This window comes from Dromaius novaehollandiae, chromosome 5 (genome assembly GCF_036370855.1).
Source record: "Dromaius novaehollandiae isolate bDroNov1 chromosome 5, bDroNov1.hap1, whole genome shotgun sequence".
NCBI classification, from domain to species: Eukaryota; Metazoa; Chordata; class Aves; order Casuariiformes; family Dromaiidae; genus Dromaius; species Dromaius novaehollandiae.
Window position 1 is genome coordinate 51855786 of NC_088102.1, and position 21087 is coordinate 51876872.

At 38.4% G+C, this 21087-nt stretch overlaps 1 protein-coding gene across 4 annotated transcripts in view; it reads left to right on the forward strand.

Annotated features, from left to right (window-relative positions):
- Positions 1–21087, forward strand: part of SHANK2 (SH3 and multiple ankyrin repeat domains 2) — a 374573-nt gene that overhangs the window by 99436 nt on the left and 254050 nt on the right. For all 4 annotated transcript variants that reach the window (XM_064512811.1, XM_064512809.1, XM_064512810.1 and 1 more), the window contains one exon: positions 4351–4417. In XM_064512811.1, the coding sequence (XP_064368881.1) occupies positions 4351–4417 (67 nt within the window). The remainder of the gene's footprint in view (positions 1–4350; positions 4418–21087) is intronic.

The window sequence follows — 21087 nt, forward strand, 5'->3', positions numbered from 1 at the left end:
TATGATAAACAAGCTTTATCAAGTTTTACAGAGTAATTTGACAAATGACATGGAGACTTTTAAAGATAAGATCTTGCATGTGCCAAAAAGACTAATGAAAAGACATTTACTGCAGGAATGAATGAACCATGTGAATTTTACTTTCTGCTGTATACACAGTTTTTAAAAAGACACTTTTTTGATGCTTCTGCATAAGAGACTGTAAATTGCCTCTAGTTGTAGAGTGCTGGCTCTAGCCTTTTGGGGTAATATTTCATAACTGTAAACATGCATGTGGTGCATTTTGATGACTGGAATCCAATTCCTACTGATACTGGAAGAAACTCCCACTACAGGTATTTTTGATGAAGCTTTGCCTTAATACCTCTGAAAATTAGGCTGTATATGGTTTTGCTAGTTGTGCTACTTTTTCACAAGTACAAATAAATTAAATAGAGTTATAGAATTGTGCTTAGTTTCCGATCTAGTTTTCATTTTAATCGAGGGGAGATTTTACACCACCTTAGATTAAATTTGAACTGCTTCAAGCCGTTTGTTCTGACCTTGTAAAGACCATTCACTTGTCCTGCACAGATTCAAACTGGTAGATTTATGTATGATGGCTCTGGTCATAGTCTCCCTGCAGTCTTTTTCTTTATCATCTGGGCTTTTGAGAACACACTATAACTTTGGTTGAAGTTAAGTTTTGATAGAAAACAGGTTGTGGTTACTGTGCTGAGTAGTTTACAACTGTAAAAATTGAATGAATGTAATTTTGTATCTTTGAGTCCTTCAGATTTGTCTCTGAATCCACTTTCTCCCACACTCTTCACCCATCAAATTCAAGTGAAGTACATTGTCATTATGCCAAGAAATATTCATACTTCGTTTTTACCATTTCTTGCTCTCTTTCAATCTCGACATTTTTTCTTAATTTTTGCTGTTAAAGTTTTACAGAATGTTTTCCTCCAATTAAATTGAATTAAATTGAAAGAAATGATACCTTTAATGTGTTGAATCTAGTGCTTGATTCAGAAGCAAATACAGAAGCAATTTTCTGTCAAGCTGTCTTTTCACTATCTGATAGTATCTTTTTTCAAGTAATAAAACATGTTTATCAGTTGAACAGCGTGTTTATACTTGAGTTTTAAAATTTACTTCTCTGTATCAAATATCTTTCATTTGAGTAACGTGGCCACTCTCCAGCAAGTTGCTTATCACTTCTGAATTCTCTCTTTGAATTACGCATGCTGATTAGGGGTAATGCTGAAGAAAAGTGGTATTGCTTGTTTTTTATGGTAAAGAAAGCCTCTGATCTATATACCAGTGTCACAGTTATGAACCTGAACAAATCAAGCCAGTCTGCAGAAAGTGAACTGGAACCGTGTTTGTACAGCTTGCCTGTTACTTTCATTGCCCCTCTGGCCAGGGAGATCCTGAGTTACACTTCAAAGTTGTACACTGGAAGCTAGGGGCTAAATTCTCATCCATGCATCCGTGCTGAGAAGCAGCTTGTTTCATGAGTAGTTCCTGGAATAAAGGTATTCTGACTAATGATTAAAGCAGTAATTGTCAGATGGATTATTGCCTCCGTTGGTGATGGGATGGCAGTGTCTGTATCACTCTGCCGCTGTCCCTGACCTCCCTGATTTTTGCAGAGCAAATTTCTTGTAGCATCCAGAAGTCTTGTGATAGATCTGAGAAGGCACACTCTTCTTTACTTTTTTGAACTGCAGTCTAAAAGCAGAAGTGGGGATTGATTTGAATCAGTATTATTGACTCATAGTTATGCACTTTGCTCATAAGTATCCATCAACCTTTGACATTAAACAAGTAAGAAATGCCCAAAGCAAAGGATCTCTTTACTTTTAATATTGTAATGAGAAGACTAATTACACGAATATCACCAGTAAGTATGGTGATACTAAATTTGGCTCAATTATTTTGAGGACAAAAATGTTTATATTGCACATGCCATGCCCGTAGCTGTCTGCTGAAGATCATTTTAAAACAAATATATAGGTGTTGAGTATAACTGCTGGATGCTGTACAAACATGGAACAGTTTCTGTCATGATGTATATTCACTTGAAATAAGAAGCAAGCGATTACTGAATAGTTTATGTTGGATGGAATTTTGTAATGAAATTGGAAACAATTTCAAAGAAAAGAGCCTGAAAAACAGTAAAAACAAATATTTGAGGAAAACTTGGGTGCAGGGTATAAACATGATAAATGCTATGTTCAGCTATTTGCTTTAAGCTTTACTAGGTAATCTAGGAAGGTCATTCTGATACTGTATTATGCTTAAAAGATAGTAGTTTAAAAGAAGGCTTGTATTTTACTAGCTGGTAGACTTTACAGCCTAAACTAAATCAGCCTGTCTCTCTTTAAACCAACTGTTGCTGGCTTAGGACTAAAAGATAAAATGGAGACTACTTCACTGTGATTGAAATCACCTGCTTAAATCTGGGGCCTACTGCAAAGCTTTTCAGGGCTGCTTTCAGAAAGGCTTCATGAGTTATGGCTTGAAGCATGAGGACTAGTATGAAGAGTGTCTCAGGTCTAAAGAAATGCTTTAAAATGAAGTCACCAGGAGGACTGTAGAGTCAGGAAAAGAATGTGATAATCTGACTTTCAAAAAACCCCATCTAATTTTGTTTAGGAGTATTGCAGTAAGTTCTTTTTTCTAAGACAGCTCACCCATCCCTGCAGCAACTCACTCCTCATAGGCCTGTGTTTTAATGAGACTCTTCCACTGCTGCGATAGGGTATATGGTATCACAGTCCGCTTTGAGTCCCATGTGAACACTAGTAGCAAATTGAAGCAAGATGTAAATAATCTAGGCTGAACTAAAAGCACAGAAAATAAATGTAATTATTTTATTTTTAGAGAAAATTGATGAAATGGTCATGACTCAATATTTAAGCCTTCTCTGAGTCTACCATTTAGAGCAGAATTTAATACTTTTTGTTTTACACAGATAATACTCAAGGTTTTATATCTGTAGCTTGCCACTCATGTAGAAAGTCTTCATTTTTTTGAGATTTTTCCGTGTTAATAGGACCATTTAAAGAAATTTACTGTGGTGAGTGAAAAAATAAGGTTTCATGAATGTTTCTTCAAAGAATTGTTATATTAGCACTGTACTTTATATCCCTCCCTGAGAGTATTTAATCACTTCAGTCTTTGTTTTCATTATTTTTCATCCCTGAGATTTGTGGAGTAGTACGAACCAGCTGATAGATTCTTCTTTCTTGATTATCAGCTCAGAAAGTTCCCTGAGTTTTCAAACTGGCTGCCATTTCTCATGTTCGACAGTAGCCCTGTACCAAGGCGGGGGGGTGGGGGGTCCTTAATTGAATTATCGTTTTTGCTGGCATCCAGTATATGTAGAATTTTCTGTGAGAAAGGCAGGTCCAGCCTCTCACTTTTCCCAATGTTAGGAAAGCCGCAGTTTCCACCTGGGGGAAGAACTGCTGTCAGAAATATAAAGCTGTAAAATGGACCTAGAAAAGGGAATTGGTGAATATTCATGGCCATATTAGGAGAAGGAGAAAAGGACAGACACATCCAGCATATAAGCAAATCTCTTTCCTCATAGCTAATGGAGAAGTTTCTTGTTTTAGATGCACTTAGGTTAGAATTCAGAATAGATTGTTTTATGTCTGTGTTCAACAATTAGGAAACAAAGAAGAAAATTATTTTAAAGTATTTTCATAAATATAATTTTAAACTATAGACAAGCACATAACTATTCCCAGTTCCTCTTTCTTAGTCCCTTTTGATGTCTTAGTGGTATCTGAGTACACTTGTGGATTTTGGTAGTACTTCTCTGGTTATTTTGGTTATCTCTGGCATTGCAGTTCTTGGTTCCTTGTTCAGGTCAGGGCAGGACAGCAGCAATTAATGGGAGATAATCTCCTAGATGTGGGAGTTGGGTACCTGGCAGAGTCTGCTCCTGGAGCACTCGGCGTGCAGCAGCACAGCCCTGGGAGCTTCGGGGATGGCAGATTTAATGTTCAGCACTGATTGGGACTGCCACAGCGTGAAAGGCTCTACCGTTCTGCACAGTCTCCTAAGACATCCTGATCCTTTTCAGACTGTTCTCAGTAAACAAGTAATTGGGGGACTCACAGTGCTTCTTACTGATGGATTGTATTATATATACATAATAATATGTTTCAGAAAATATTGCAAGTATGGAGTAGTTGCTGAATAGAAGTGGGAATGTGCAAGAAATAAACTGTTACTCTGTTTTGCTTAATGAAAGTACATTTGTATGATACTTGTCAGTGAGGTAACATACATATTTTCCTGATTAATAAATGATGGCAATATTTTAATTGTAACCATTTTACAATCTTTCAGGTGGCTATAATAGCAGGAAATTTTGAGCTCGCCGAATATATCAAGAATCACAGGGAAGCTGATATTGGTAAGCAAAATATTTACAAACACTGAAAATAAATTGGAATACATGTTTAAACCATGATTTTACAAAGATAAGTTAAATCTGATTTCATGTGAGATATGACAATGGGGCTGATGGCACTATTGTTACAGGAAGTATTTTAAAGTAATTCTTATTTAAAAAGGAAGATAAGGGAAAGAGCTGAATTGTTTTCAGAATATACTTTGAAAAAGAAAATTTGATAAGTAATGCAACAGAGTTATGGATGTTTTATGAGTATGAATATGCCAGTTTGTAACAGATCACACACGTACACGCAAAAGAGCTGAATTGGCTGCTCCTGCAGACTGTTTTGCATTGTGGCATCGGCCCAAAGCAGCTCTCAAGTAAGTATAATTGGTCAGAAGAAGATCCTAAAGAAAGATGTTGTTGTGGAATTGAATTCAGGTATGGCAGAAACTGCCTATCCATATCCATAAAACAATATCCTCTCACTGAGGTTTGTGGGAGGGGCTGAGATGAAGTCTAGAGCGGTTCTCTGTGACAGGCATTAAAGGGCCTTTGAGAAAAAACCTTAAGGCTTTTTAAAGATCTTTTTACATGGAGTGTTTGGCCATTAAAAAAAAAATTGATAAAGTGATTTCTAAACAATTTAATTACAACTAATTAAAATGCTTTAATTCAAATTACCTGAAGTTCTGCAGGAACGTCCTTAAGTTGAACTAAAGAAGCACTCTTTCTGAAATAGGAGGGTCCATATAGTCATATACACTGATTTAACTCAGTGGTGCATGTCTGTGACTTGATAATGCTTAATTTAGCTATCCCAGCTCACCTAGAACCCAAGACTGTAGAAGAATTGCTCTGGATTAAGGCCTCCTTTCCCTTTCCCTTCCTAATTGTATATGCTCTGCAGGGGTATAGGTAAAAGTTCTGCGAGGTAGTGTGAATTCTCATGTCATATATGTGTGGACAAAGCTGAGGACATGGCGTGAAAGTCTGGCATAAAAGTTCACACGTTTGCATAGAAGTTCATAGTGAGTGTGGAAGGTTTCTACTTAACGTGGTGGAATAGATATGTTCTACGTAATATGTCTTCCTTCTGTGTCTATAAACAATTCTGATGTAAAAAGTTAACTAAAATGAACCAGCTTTTTGTAATATGGCAAGCATCTTACTACTGTTTATATTTGTGTATAGCTAAGGGTGAAGATGTTGGAATGAAAGGAAATGATCGAGTAGATTCAAATGTTCGCCTTTATTCATGCCATGCGAGATATTTTGGCTTGCATGTAGCACTAGTGCAGAACAAGTATTGCATGCAGCACAATGCACAGTATTACGTTTTTCTGCATGGGTTTTGTTTTCTTAAAAGTGGTTGTGAACGATGAAAGGAAAAAGGCTAGTAAAGGAATGACTTGCTAGTATTGACTGTACGTACGCTTATGCTGTAAGTAACAGGGAAGTATAAGAGCGCTTACGGTACGCTTACACACAGTAGCCTCAGAACTGGAAGTGGACACTTGCCTGGAAGCACATTGACATTAATGTCATTAATTTTTTGACTGACTAGTTCTGTGCTATTTATCGTTCCCCCATGAACCGTGTTGTTTCCAAGTCACATCAAGGTGTGAAACTGGAATGTGGTTAAAAAGTAAATGGCTGAGAATCAGTCCCAGAAAGAAATGATAGCCTTGTGGCTGAGGCATTATGCAGAACTTGGTAATCCTGGCTATCATACAAAGTTTCTGCATGATTTAGTGATTTCTGGAAAAATGATGAGAAAATATCTTCTCTGGAAAGATTCTCCAAATTTTCCTGATGCCTTCATTTTTCCACTGAAAAAATGGAGATATTGGTGCTTCCATGATTTGCTTGCATTTTTGCAAGATAGATTTGTGACGCTGTGGTGTTTGATTAAACATAACTAATTAAATTGGTAGGTTGGTTTTAAAGAGTAAGCATTACCTGATGTAATGTCTTCACAGCTAATTAAATTGAGAAGGGCATTTGTCCCATAACATTTCTTATTTAAAGAAAAGTAAAGACATCAAAATGTTTATTTCTGGAATGTCTCCCGAATTTAAAAAAAAAAAAAAAAAAAATCAGTATCCTGAGCAGAAATCGTGGTGGCTAGTGTCGTGATGAACATGCAGAACAATGTCGGCATTTAAAGTTTAACAACTTGGCTTTTACCTATTGTGCTTCTCTGGTTATGTGCTATATTCATGTAGTTTTGGATGTGTTCCAGCATACATCGTTTCAGTAATGCACCTTCTCAGACCCCAGAGGCAATATAGTGGGAAAGAAGAGTAAAGAGCTAGAGTAGCCTCCTCACGAAGATAAGGAGGATAGATCATGTTAGGAAGTCTCTTGAGGAATATTTCATCTTTCATCCCTCAGAAAATGTTAGAGACTATTTTCTGTTCGAGAAGACTTCGGTTTTGAACTGGTTTATTAAACCTTGTTATTATTAATTTAGATTCATGTAATAATTGTAATTATTTTGTATTTTGTAATTATTTTAGACCTATTTAATGATTTACAACTCTGGGAAATTCTGTGGAATATATGCAACTTTGGGGGGCAGAGGGATCCCCCTTGCAGATTTTAACTAGTAGATGACAAGCTATTCAATGGTTTGATAGTCAGCTTGGCAATGATTTTCACAATTATTCACAATAGTGTTCACTGTCAGGAGGGGATGGTGTTGGAGAGATTTTTAACTCATTTTTATCATGAGAAAAAGGTGTTTGTATTTTTTATGAGGTGTTTGATTTTACAGAGTAAGAAAAAGGTATGTACGCATTCTCTTTGAATTACAGCAGAGCACAGGGAGAAAAATAATATTTTTTTTACAGGGAGAACAGGTTCAGATTTATCCATCTAGAATTTAGATTTAGTGTATTTTTGAGCTGTCGCTTAAATACATGACTTTCACTAACCATGTCAGGCGAGTTGAAAATGTCAGATACGTGTGCATTTGGCAGGGTTCTCCAGCTGTTACAAATGTGCTGGAAAAAAATCCGCATTGTTCTTGAAAGGTTTCAGACCTAATGTTCTCACTTGTAGTGATCTTGATTCAATATCTTCAGCTAGATACTTTAAAAACACAAGCCTAATATGCACCTAAGTGCTTCCCCCCTACTCCTTCCCCCCCCCCCCCAAAAGAAAGACTCTACCTATTCTTCCCTGGGTGTGTCATCCTAAGAATGGGAAAGTTTTAATTGGTGATAGCAGTGGGAGGCTGTACCTAACTTAGTAATTTCAAGAGCAGTTTTTTATCTGGTAACAGAAACTAGTTTTTGCATTTCTCAAACTGAAGTATGTGAAATATGGAAATGAATATTTGCTTAAGATCTGTGGTCTTACATAGTGAGGAACTACACTATCAGAGTCCATCTGTTTTGACATGTGCTAATTAACCTTATTCTTAGATAATGTTGTTGTCCCAAACTATTGCAGTAGGAAGTCACTTGTACTTTCAATGCAGAAGGTATTATGTGGGTGTCTTCCAGTTTGTCAGTAGTCACAAAGCTGTTTCAAGTAATGTTGCCAAAACTGCAATTATGAGGATCTAACAGCACTAATGTAATGCTTGTGAGTCATGGTCCTGTGCCATGCGTTGCCGTGAATGAACCGCCGCGTTTGGTGGTAGCGATTACAGCTCGACCTTCCCGCACAACGAGGGTATCGCTGCCTAGGCAGTAATGGGATGAGTCCGCAATGTGCCAACAACAAAAACAGTAAGTCTCAATGCAGTAGTCCACAAGAGCTCTAGATAAATAAACATACATGCTGAAGTGCTGGTTATATCACTTATTATCCATTCCATCTTTGCCTGCCAATTATATTTCATAGGCTTTTAGAGTAGGACACCATTTAAAGCTGTGCGCAAAGTCCAACACTGTTAAGAGGCCCAATTCTGCGCTTTAGTAAGGAGCCCTTTTTTTTTTTTTTTAAACTATTGTTAAAGATGATGGAGAAGCATCTCAAGTGGAAAATGACCAAGGTGTCAGCTGTCTAGCAGTAGAAAAAGCTAATTTGCAGCAGAACTACTAAATCTTTGTTTCTCTAGAAATACAAAACTCTATGGATCCCATCCCCCTGCTTGCTCTTCGTACTTTTTAATTACAGAGCAGCATTGCTTACCTTAGCTTGGCCAGATCTCCTATGAAAATGAGGTACTTTCGTACAGCAGTCAGGAAAGCTCCATCTTGTTGCTCAGTACAGATTTTTCATAGTGATAGGATCTTTTCTTATATTGATAGATGTAACATTATTGAATAAGCTCCTAACTATTATTCCTGAAGCAATTGTATTGGGCAGATTTGCTGAAAAACTGAAAACTAGGCATATATAAAGTAAGCTTCTCGGCAATAATCATAAGACTTAATGTCTATATTGCAGATTGTAGAAAATGTAAAAATAATTATTTTGGAGTCAAAACAGGCCAAAAAGATGACCTATGTTTCATTTGTCGGAGCAATGTGACATCTGACTGAGGAAAGGGGGATGTTCTCTAAAGTGTGCAATGTCTGCTCATTGCACGCAGATCTTAGCAGATTAGAGCCTCTGCTTAGGGCTGGTGAGAGGGTGTATCTTCAGCCAGAGAGCCAAATTCTGTCTGTTTCCCTTTAACAGCAGCAAAATGAAATCAGGATCGAATCCAAAAGACAAAGCTGTAGGTGCCGTTGGCAACCTGAGCGATCCAAAGAGTCCCTGTCTAGTCGCCTGGAAAAACAGAGGAGTTTGCCAGTAAAGCTCCTCAGCTACCTAAAATCGGGCTGCAGAGGCCACTCTGCTGGGGAAGCTGAGTGGATTTCAAGACACATGATGTTCTTCAGGGTTCAAAAGTATCCTGAGAGGTTAGGTCTGGTAGGTGTGCCCTGAGACAGCACTGAGCAGCAGCGCTTCCCCTGCCAAGTGGGTACTACGGCCATCCCACCTCCCCGTCATTTCTGCGCTCTGGGGAAGCCCCCGTCTGCTTGGGTTCAACCATCTGCCTTCTTGGAAACTGTGGCAGAGCACGCGCACGCCGAAGTGAAGGGCGATCCGTGGCGGGGGAGACCTTGAATCCAAACCTGCGCACTATTTTCATGGCTCTTTGGCTCACAGTGCGTACATGTTCGGGCAAGTAGCTCTTGAAGCACTTGTATTCCTTTTTGGCTGTAAGCCCTGGTCTCCCCAGCTAACTGGAGTTTCACAGAACCTGCTTCCTCCTATCCATGATACCAGCGTAAAATCTGTTAGCTATTAAAAAATTTGACCTTTTCCTCTGATCGTTCAAAATTGCGTGGGTTCTCTAACACATGCTTTCACTTTTTACGTCAGAAATCGTTTCCTCCTTACCTTGCTGCTTTTCCCACATCTATTGCCAATTAATCTTTCCATCTCAGGTAGCGTAGTATGTATCTGAGTAACTAGTCCATTGAAACTGTGGCATGATAACTATTCACAGGAGAGTATTGCTTTTGGAGTTGGTGCTGCCATTTTTTCAGAAACAAGATTAAAAAAAAATAAAGCCTTACAAATGATTTCTGTGGCTTAGTACAATAAAGGAAACCTTGCTGTCACTGATAGGGAAAGTTCACATTGCTCATATTTCTAACAGGGATGGTGCAGATTTGGAAGACCAAATAATGTGTAAGAGATGATGGATCCAGAGGAGAGCAAAAAGGATATCAGTAAGGGATTACAACATAAGATCCACATTTCATTGTATTTATTTTTTTAAATAAGGTTTTAAACATCAGGGAATCCCTATTGTTTTCTTGACAGATGTTCAAAAGGTGAAAGAAAATTACTATTATCATTTTTAAAGTAATCCTATTGAAACAAATTAAAATAATATTTTTTATAAAGCAAGAAAAGCTATTACCATAAGATACTTAGAAGCTTGTCCTACAAGAGTATGAAATGCTCAGTGCAGCCCCTCAGATTATTGGAATTCATCATGCCCCAAATTAGTTTTTTTTAGGAATAACAACAACATCAGAGCAGCTTATTGTAATTATTACTTATTTTGGGGAGTCCTTGGAACCCAGAAGTATCTTGCAGCTTTGTCACTATATTGTTCCATCTTCTTTCCTGCTTTGAGGAAGACATTATATATGCTCCTAATGTACAGCACAGCAGTTACACATTGTTAAAAAAAAAAAAAAAACCCTAACATCCCTTTGTAAACTTCTTTTTTTAAACTAGTGACAGCATATTATTCATTTGTATAACTATGCATTTATTTATTGCAAAGTAAGAGAAAGTAATGGATTAAAAGATGTGATGAATAGAAAAGTTAATCCCTGATTGTTTTCATCCACTCTGCAGCTGTCTCTGAGTAAATGAGCACAGCAGATTTAGGAAGCATTTGCTATACAGAATTTACTATGGCTTCTATAGGACGGAGGTACAAAAAACAATTATACATATAAGAATATTGAAGCTTTAATTAGATACAGATATGCAGACATTAAGTATGCTGCAAACTGGTAATCTTTTGACTTGGATAACCTATTTTTGAATCTCTTTTGCCTTGGTTTTCTGTGATGAGATGAATTTTCAGATGGATTAAATGACATGGGTTGTTCTTCTTCAAGTGAACAAGGTTTGTTTTATATTGTACATGTTGTCCTTCAGCAGCTCTGAAGCTAGAAGCAATAGATTTTTTGCTTTATTTTTGTTTGTTTTTTGCTTTTGCAAAATGAAACACATTGAGCTGGTGTGTGAGTTTTTGGTAGTTGATTAGCAGACTAACTAATACTTGGATACTGTTGCTAGGCTTCAAGTCAGAGTTCCTGTGTTCCTCTATAATTATGCAGAGATATGTGTATGTGATGATTTGTCTGTGCTTTCACACAGATTTTTGGTATTGAAAGTCTGCTAACATAGTAGGCTTATCCTTAAAATATACATATTCTGTACTGGGCAATTGCTTTTAAATAAAATACATTTCAAGCATGAGTAAAAGTATTTATTTCTATTGGAACTGTGGCTGTAAACACCTTAAGAAACAGGCCTTTTTTTATAGAATAAGCAAAACAAGTCTTTTAAAAGACAAGGATATTAGCAGGTTTGTGGTAAGCTTGCTTTTCTAACCTATTTTCTTTAATTAGATCAGAGTGATTGAGGTCAGCTTTCTTGCTTTTTCAGCTGCAAGTATTTTTATTAAATGCTATCCAGCCCAATGAATATTCTGTTTATTTATCTATTTATTTATTTGGTTTCTTGAGAATCATTTAGCAATTTGATTTTCATACCTCAAATGCCTGCAGAATATATATTTTTTTAAGTTAGAAGAAACCTTATTTAAAATGGTAGAAGCAGAAACAAGAAAGGGCAGTAAATCAAAAGACTTTGAAATCCACAAAGCTGTCATCAGCATGCAATAACTTGTTCTATTTTTACCTCATGTTACTTAATAGAAGCAAAAGAGACATAAGCGTGTGTTATAACCTTGTGTATTTGTCGTTTGAGTTATGTGGGTAACTTAACTTGTTTTGTATGCTATGAGGCATTTTAAAATGGAAAAAGGATAATATTAGTGTAATGAGAAGGGCAATGATGCTGAGATCTTCACTGTCAGCTTTTTAAATACATATTCATTCTCATCACATTGTCATAATCCTACGTTACCTTATCTAGTTTATGTTTTAAATACCTATCCTGAACTAATAATTACTTCTAATGACCGTAGGAAAACTTCACATCAATGACTTTTAAGCTGAGTCAAACAAATATTCATTGGTATGAAATAAATTTGTTGTTGTTATTTTCCTGTTACCGTCCAAAGTGTTCCAAGGAAAAGCGCGTCATGTGCTCCATCTTGGTATGCAGTGGCAAACAAACTGGAAAAAGGGTATTGCTATCTGTTAGTGTAATTATCTACTGAAATGTAGGACAGTGGTTCTGTTTTTCCCTTTGATCAGAAGTAAATTGTATCTGCGTATGTATTAGTACAAAATTGTGCAGTAGCTATGGAGTAGTATCTCAAAGTTTAAACTTCATTTTCAGAATTTGATTCATTTTTTTGTTGACCTTTGAACTTTAGCGTAGTTCTGTGCATGTTCATGTATTAGGAGATCATACGGACAGGAAATCGTAGCTTCCGAACTATCTAAGGTGAAACTAGATGCAGCGTATTGCAGGTTATGCAGTACATAGTCATTGCCTGTGTCTTTTTAATGTTATGCTTAATTCTAAGCAGGAAAGTAAGGAAGGAAATGATGACATATGTAATCGTTAAGTAGTTTTCAGAACGATATGGCCTACTCTTGTAAACCAGTTTGCAGCGTGTCCTGCTACCTGCCAGGCAGGCAACGCTTGCCTTGGCCACTCCTGTTGGATTTTATTTTACACATTGAACAAGAACCACCTCCTAACTGAGCAGAAAAAAAACCTGTGGGCTATCTTACCCACAAACACATCTTGCCCAATAAACCCAGGCCATCTTAATGGACTTGAGTTACTTTTGGTCTAGGGAGAGACTTTGTGGTCCGAGCAGCGGGTGCTCATCACACCCTGTCTTCCCTGGCATGTCCCCATCTTTGTCCTGGAGAAGCCAGGTTGCGTGCTTGGAAGGGTGGAAAGCAAAGGGGAAAATTGGTACGTGTTTGGATCTTGCCCCATTCTTCACAATCAGACCCAAATGGCTGGAAGTGTTTCTTGGTCCCCCAGCTTACGCTTCCCCCAAATTTGGCTTCTACTTAGCTCCTACTTGGGAGGAACACATCTCACCTTCTCTGCACCCTCTCGGCTGGGACCATTATATCCAGCAGCTGAACTGTGCTTTTTTAAACTGTTCCAGTCATCAGCGAGCTATTTCATCATCGCATAGAGTCAGCTACCTTCCCAAATCCCTAAAGGGTATGTATGCTCTACTGCATGGTCCTTTTTGTCCTTTCACCAAAACGGAGTGCAGTAGTTTGGGGGATTTCTTTCGTTGTTGTTTTAGTAGCTTTTACTGGCTTAAGACCTCTGAAGTAACATACAGGGGAATAAAATCTGAGGTCAGGTACATAGAACTAATGCAGATTGCTGAATTAGAAAACAAACAAAAAGTGTTGCTACCATTACATTAGGGAAAAAAGAAGTAAAGGCTTAAAGTATGGTCAGTAGGAAAAATGATGGACTCTATGACCAGAGACAAAAATGAAATGTGTTTTTGTATATCAAGCTGCTAAATGGATAAGATTAATTTTGTGTTTTCCAAAAATAAAGTAATTGAGTGGATTATACTATCCTCAAAAATTCCAGTGAGATACAGAAAAGGATAATGCTGTTCAACTAAACAGGCAGATGAAAGGTCATGCTGTGAGCAGACAGCAATGCAAAGACCCCAGAACCCTCGAAAGCTGGGATTTGGAAATGTGTTAGCTAAACTGGAACTTCTGGTAAAGATTTGCGGTTACTCTCTGTGAGTGAAATTCACCTCCGTATAAATGGCTATTGCAGTTCTGTTTTCACTGAAGTACAGCTTTGAGGGCTCAAGCGTTGTCCAGCCTGACGTCTGATTGCGCAGAGTGCTGAACATCCTTAGCTCCCACCCGAGTCACCAGAAATGGAAAGCAGGCAGCCTGTCCCATGGGAGGCTGCCTTTCAGGTCCAGCCTTCCACATAGGATGCCTTTAATTCAGGGCATATAAAGAGAAAATAGTATTTTTGAATTAATTCAGCAGTCTTTGATTCAATTTTATAGATTGTAGGTCATAGAACTGGAAGAGATTAGTGTCATCGTGTAGTCTGACCTTCTCCATAGTGCAGTTTACAGAACTTACATTAACTAATTTGCTGCTTGAACAGGAACATAACTAGGACAAACATTTTGTCTTGTTTGAAACCTGCAATAATGGATAAATGGGATTCAGAAAATTGTATCCGAGTCTTGTGATCTGATCGTTTTGGGTCCATTTGAAAATTGTTCTGGAGTCGCTTACCCCTTTATTAAGCAGATGTATCTTGTTTCTAATATAAATAAATATAAATCCAATATAAATTTGGATCTTGATTATAGCTTAGTCTTCTTCTAGATGCTATGGTTGTGTTCTGTGTCCAAATTTCTGTACGCCTGGAGTTTTTTAAAGAGACTGTTATAAAGGCACTCCTTTCTTAGCATCAGGGAGCTGATCTAAACTGTTAGAGAAGTCTGACCCCCAAAAAACTCTGTATGAGTAGGACATGTAAAACTTGAGCGAAAGTCTAAACCGAACACAAAGAACTAGCATGGACTTGGTGTTTTTTCTATTGCCGTTTCGTCAGTAATATCTTAATTTTAACTATCTTAGCGCTAACTATTGTCGTAGTGCCAACTAAAAGCTGTATCCCCAGGCCTTCTATAATTGCATTTGTCTTAAGAGGGTATGCCTCTTGAGGCTACGTTATCAATGCATTTCAATTCTTATATACAGGTCTCTAACAGAATCGGAGTGTTTGGACCTGTGCTAGAGGTGTGGACCTATCAAGATAAGGGAATTGTCAGTACAGTTGTAAAGTATGAGGCAGCCTGACAAGGGATAGTGCAGAAGGAAAATTGTTTGAAGATGTTTTGCAGAGAATTCTAGTATTCCTGAAGAGTTAATATATTTCCTTTAGGTTGTTTTTCAGCACAAACCTTAATCTCTCTCTAACATTCTGTCAAACACTGTTCAGAACTTCTTTGCCAGACAATGAAGCTAGGTCAAAAATAGATGCAGGACAAATGGGGAAATAAATGTGTGCAGAACTCTGTGGCTTTCTATTTCTCCCATTTACGGTGGTATGAACACAGAAACAAGAGATGAAAGAACAGGAAATAAATGCCAGATAAAACAATGAGGAAAAATAGGTATTGGTAAGAATAGTCAGGGATGTCTCCTGAAGAAAATTCCTGTATCCTGAAATAAATACAGAGATGGACTAAAAAAATAAACTTGTGGGAGGAGGAAAAATAGAGAAACTCAGGATTATATAGGTCCTTATACTGAAGACTTGTTAATAAGCATTTTTACATACCTCGTGATTTTCTTTATCTAATGGGACTACCTACTGAATACAAAGTTAAGGCTATGGGAAAGAGGACGGATTTGTAACTCCTGAATTTGTAGCTAGATTTTCATGTGCCAATGTGTATCTTAATGGTTGCATTATTGAAAATAATTAGGTTCAATATAACTCCCATTTGGGGAAAGGATTGTTAATTGTCTAATTGGATTTGGATGAGATTAGCCTTTTAAATACAGAAGCAACATGGTTACATTGCCAGTCATGCAAAACATCACATAAGGTATTTGTATCAGATTAATGATTGGCAAGGATAGTATTTTTCTTTTAGATAGGTTCAAATAACCTTTTTAAGTTAGGCTAATATCCTTCATTTTGAACACATTTTATTACACTTTTTCAGTGACTCACTTCCTTACTTGGACCTCTTCTTTATGTTATGTTAATCTTGCATGATTTTACCTTCATTTTTAACAGCCAAACATCCTGGTTTTCTTCCAAATTAGATTATTTATCAAAATTAGGTAGATCAGATAGTTTTCCATTGAATATACAATGGCTTGACAATTTACTTGTCACTTAATTCATTGAAGAAATTTGTTTTAATATTTTATGAATATTCTGATTTTAATAACAACCCTTGGGTATTACTGTTAAAATTTTAGTGAAAATTATCTTGTAATATGTGATCTCTTTAAAAGGAAATAGTATCCTCATACAAGACCATTTGTTGTCAAATCATAGATCAAGCTTGATAAAGAAATAGCCTTTTCATGTGTACTGCTTTGAAATGAGTGTACTCTTTCACACTGTTGCTGCCATTCAGTCTCATAGCTCATCAATCTTCCAGGTTGCTTTTCCTATGTCTGAGTTGACAGTCTTTCACATGATGTTCAGGATAAGCTGTATCTTTAGCAGTCAAGGCTTTGTCACATTGTGGAAGATATGTTCAGAGTAAACACTTTCTGAATGTTTAACTCAGATCTCCTTAGGATCTTGGGCAGAGTTTCCAGTGAATAAGGCAGTTGAAACTACTTGAACCTTTTATTTTTTTCCCCCTTCTATTTTAATGAGCTGCTGTTTGGACATGTTTCTTTACTGTTTTGTTTCATTGCCAGATGTTCATTTCACTGACAGGAAATGTTTTACATGATTTTTCTTTATTTTGCAGTTCTAAGCACTGCTGAATCAGTAGGATGTCTTGTTTACTGATTTCCATGGTTCTCTCCAGTCTCAAATAGCGATCCTAAAGGATGTACGTGTTATTTGTTACTATAACGTTTCTTAAGGATGTCAGGGGAGGAATTGTTTTGGTGCTGTCTGGCTTTGTGTGTTTTCAGAAATAGCTGAAAATATTTATTATTTTTAATATAGTTACGTAAGATGGAATGTATGGGTGGCACATGTTGTTAAGGAAGCTCTGTTTCAATTTCTTGATTTTTCCAAGTTAACCAGTTAGATTTAAAGTTTTAATTGCAAGTCTGTCTATAGGTATGTTAGTACTTGGGTATAGGTATAGATGTATATGTATGTGTGTATTTATATGTGTGCGTGTGTGTATCCATGTAAAGTAATTCTACGTGTGTACACATACATACATATATAAAGGCCCACTAGGGAGTGGGCTTATTGTTTTGCCCCCCTCTCTGTGGTGCACCTCTCTCTGCTCATCCCTTGACCCCTAGAAGGACATCCTCCCTCTGGAGAGCTGCAAGTACCAGAACATGCTGGGCGGTCCAGTCTCCTGCTGTCCGTCCCAGGCAGTGTAGCTTACCTGCCCTGCATAGCCTGGCACATCCAACTGATGTGCAATAAGCTTCTTTCCCAGAGAATCAATAATCTGTTACAAATTTTTGTTTTATTACCCTTTGTATGGCATCTGTGTAATTTCATACACAGTTTTTCACACACTTGAGTCAAAAGACTAATGTCTGCTCCATTTTCTATAGAGTATCTTGAAAAAAACCTCCTGAATTTTCCATAAAAGGCAAAATTGTGGTACCATCTTGATTCCGAAGAGGTTGCAGGGTAGATTTTATCCAGGAGAGTGGCTGTAATTGGAAATCCACGCTGAAAGAAAACAACAAAAGATTTATTGAGTTGAAGAGGCAGAAAGGACAGAATTAAGACAGTATTATATGTGTAAGTGTGTGAGTGTCTCTGTCTCCCTGCTAGTTATATACTTCGTAGAAATATATTTCTACTCTCGTAGATCAAGACTTTGGTAACCTAGTAAAGGTACTGTCCTAAAACTATCATCCTAGCTGTTTAGTCTTCAGAAATAAATTGTGAAAGTGAAATGCCCAAATCTTATTCCTCCTCTAAAACTGCTCCCTTACCAAAAAAAAAAAAAAAAAAAAAAAAAAAAATTACTTGATAAATTGCATTTCTTTATATATAATCTTTTGTATTATAACATTTCCTGTTTGGGAAACTGCCCTTTGTATCTCTTTGTAACATTTGAGATAGCAAAATTAAGCATGAATTCTGCGATGTGTTTTCACTCTTAAATCTACCTTCTCAAATCTTTCATTTGTCACAAATTATTTATGTCCTGAAGAAATTACTCATTGCTCCTGTAAAAGTCTTCTAAGTGCAGGCCGTCAACTTGCTGCCTTGCCCTTGAATCCGTCTTTCCTTTTTTCTGGTCCATCATCCAGCCGCTACTACTTCTGGCATTTCTGGGGTTGCAGGCACCAGGATACATCTTTATCTTGACGTGAGGGATTTTAGCAGACTAAAATTAATGCTTTCATCTGTGATGCTTTCTGGACTTGTTTTCGCATGTCTCGCCTGTGGGGATGCCCCTGCAGAGGTGAGACCCCCGGTAGGGCCGCAGAGAGATGCTGCGTTGTGCAGCCCGCTCCCAGCTCGCTGCCTTTACCTTCAAAGGGAAACCTGACTCTGTCTTGTCAAAATAGCGCTTGTCCAGACTTCTTGAGTCACATCTTGCAAGAAATCAAAAGAGGCTATGAGTTCATGGGATTTTTTTGTGTTGGTTCAAATCTGTCTTTGCCCCTCTTTTGGGGGGTTAGTCGTCTTATTTTGGGTCAAAGCATGGCTTGTCTTGTCTGCTTCATTAACACTCTTGAGAATGCCAGGTGCGAAAGAGCTCTATTTTTGCTGCGCAGATCAAGTGTGGCTGGTTTCTTGTGGCCTATTTTTACACATTTCTTCATTCTGTGACTAGGAAAAGCTGTGAAGAGAACAAAGAGACTGAGAAGAGCGAGAGAAAACTGCTATGATATTATTACAGGAAAATAAAGGGAAGAATGTATTTGTGAGACTCCATTATTGAGAGTGCATGGTATTAAAACTAAAGGTAGGAAATGATATAAATAAAAAATAAAAATTGGAATAATGCATTTTGCCAGCTATATTTCATCAGTGAAATGACTTTATGAAAAATATTTTAGGTCTTTGAGTAAAGGATTGTAAAGCACTAGGGGCTCAGAAGTTTACTCCTTTGTCCACCAGTATTCCAGGACATTCTTTATTCAGTATTCAATATTCAGCAGTTATCTGAATTGATTCAGAAACTACTTCAATAATGATTCCGTGTTCAATACCTCAAAAAAACTATTGCAGAATTTACGAGATTACTAAAATGGGATTGCACAGAAATGACTAAAATGGTCTTCCGAGTCTCCCAGTCCTCTCCCCAGAAATGTAGAGCAAAGTGAGCTCACACTGACCGATACTAATTCCTCTGTGGAAGAAAGATCTTCTTGTAAATTCAGCCAAAATTGTATGTGGTGTGTTACAGGAGACAGAGTTGGAGCCTGTAGTTCTCCTGTGCAGGCTGAAGGACAGCTCACCTGGCCAGGGCTGTATTTTTTGCTACCTCACGTACTCTGTGGCTGTTCTGACTTACGGCTTAGGCAGAATCAGGTCCTTTTGACGATCAGGAGCTTGGCAAATATGAAGGTTACTAAATGTTGTTATTGGCTCAATGCAGTTGGTCGAATCCATCGTTTAAAAAAAAAAAATGTTAAAACTGTTCTGAAAAAAGCCAAGGTAAGAGCCACCTTCCTGAGAATACAATCCGGGCAGCCTGAAGTGAGATGCCTAACGTGAGGTGCTCAGCATCAAAAAAGTGCCTGTGTTCCACTAACGGGAAAATATTCACGCTATAGGTGTGTGAACTCCCAACACAATCCGAATGACGAGGCAGGCATCTGTGCAGAAAGCCCCAGCATGCCTGTAGGATGAGCAGGAAGCTTTCCAGAGTTAACCAAAAGGCAGTGCTAAGTGCAAGCCAGTCCCTGAACTTTGTCCTCGTTCTGCAGCCCGAGTGCCCGACTCGGGCACCCGTGCCTGCGGGGCGTTCACAGGGTGAGCACCCAGCGGCCCCGGCTGCAGGCAGAGCGGGTGTTCAGGAACGTGCTGCGCCTGCTCCCTAAAGGAGGAGGTGTTGGCTCTACGTCTGCCTTAACTTGGGGAGTGGGGTGGGTGTTGAAACCCCGTGGTCCCTTGTCTTAAAAGTGCTCAGATCCCTGGGCCGTAGGGACCTGGGAGGGAGGGAGGGAGGGAGAGAGGGAAGCGCTCTGTTCCTTTGTGCAGAGGCCGCGGGCTAACGAAGGGGCTCCGCTACCCTGGCGGCAAGGGCACTCGGCTGGGGAGGGAGAGGACGGAGATTCTGCTCTGCAGATGGTTTCTGCGCATTTGGTGCTCACTAGATGAAAATCAGAAAAGTAGCTGAGAATCACTTAGGGTGAATTTTCAGGCCTTTGCAGTATAGCGACCAGTGGTCCCTAAGCAAGGGTAAGTTCTTACAACTAAGCTAACCACTTTTTTTCATTCCCTGTAGGTCCTTCTAAGACCTCTGGACACGCATTTTCACCCCTAGACACTCTCATGTTGATCCATATCCAATAATGTGGTAGAGCACCTCATGCTGAGTACCTAAGGCAGTGCTCTGTATGCACCTGAGTGTGGTATTGGCTTTTTTCAGAGCAGTGTGGCTCTGGGTATACCTGTGTCTTTAAAAGGCAAACGCAGATGTATTCCATATGCATTCAGAGCCAGCAAAACTGGGGAACCACTTAAACTGAAAGGCAGCGAGCTATGGTTAGTGCTGGATTGCGTTTAATGTTGGAAGCCTCTAAGCAAGCAGGCTACATTAGCTTGGCGCCGCACTAATGCAACGATACAGTGTCACTCTGGCTTGCAGAATGGCTAGAATGAGCTCATTTTGCAGCCCCCAAAAATTTGGTAATTAGTTTGTGATCTGCTGTAACAGCTAGATCCTTTCCTTCAACACTGCTACCAAGTCGCTCATATCCCATGTTGGATTTGTCTGACTGCTAATTCAAAACCTAATAAGCATTTTTCAGTTGTTTCGTCTGAATTGCGTCTTGTCTGTTGCAGATCGCATCTCCATTTAATCGTCCTGGTTTGCCTTTGTTCTCACCTTTCTTCATTTTTCTTCTCCTTTTGCCAGCGTCTGCATCTTTTCTGTTCTTTTGAGTATTGTAACTCTGTGGTCTTCCAGTTTTTGCCTCGGTCATTCAAATTCTGTTCCCATATAAAACGGGACCCTTCCCTGTATCTGAGGCTGTCACTGAGATTTCTGCATTTTTGACTCCTCCTTTCCCTCAGCAATTTTGCACAGAACTGCAGGGTTATAGGAATAAAGAAAATTTCCCTTTGGCCCCTGTCCTGAAAGGCGAGGAGGAGGAATTGCAGTCCTGTGCAGGGTAAGCTTCAGCACCTTTTCA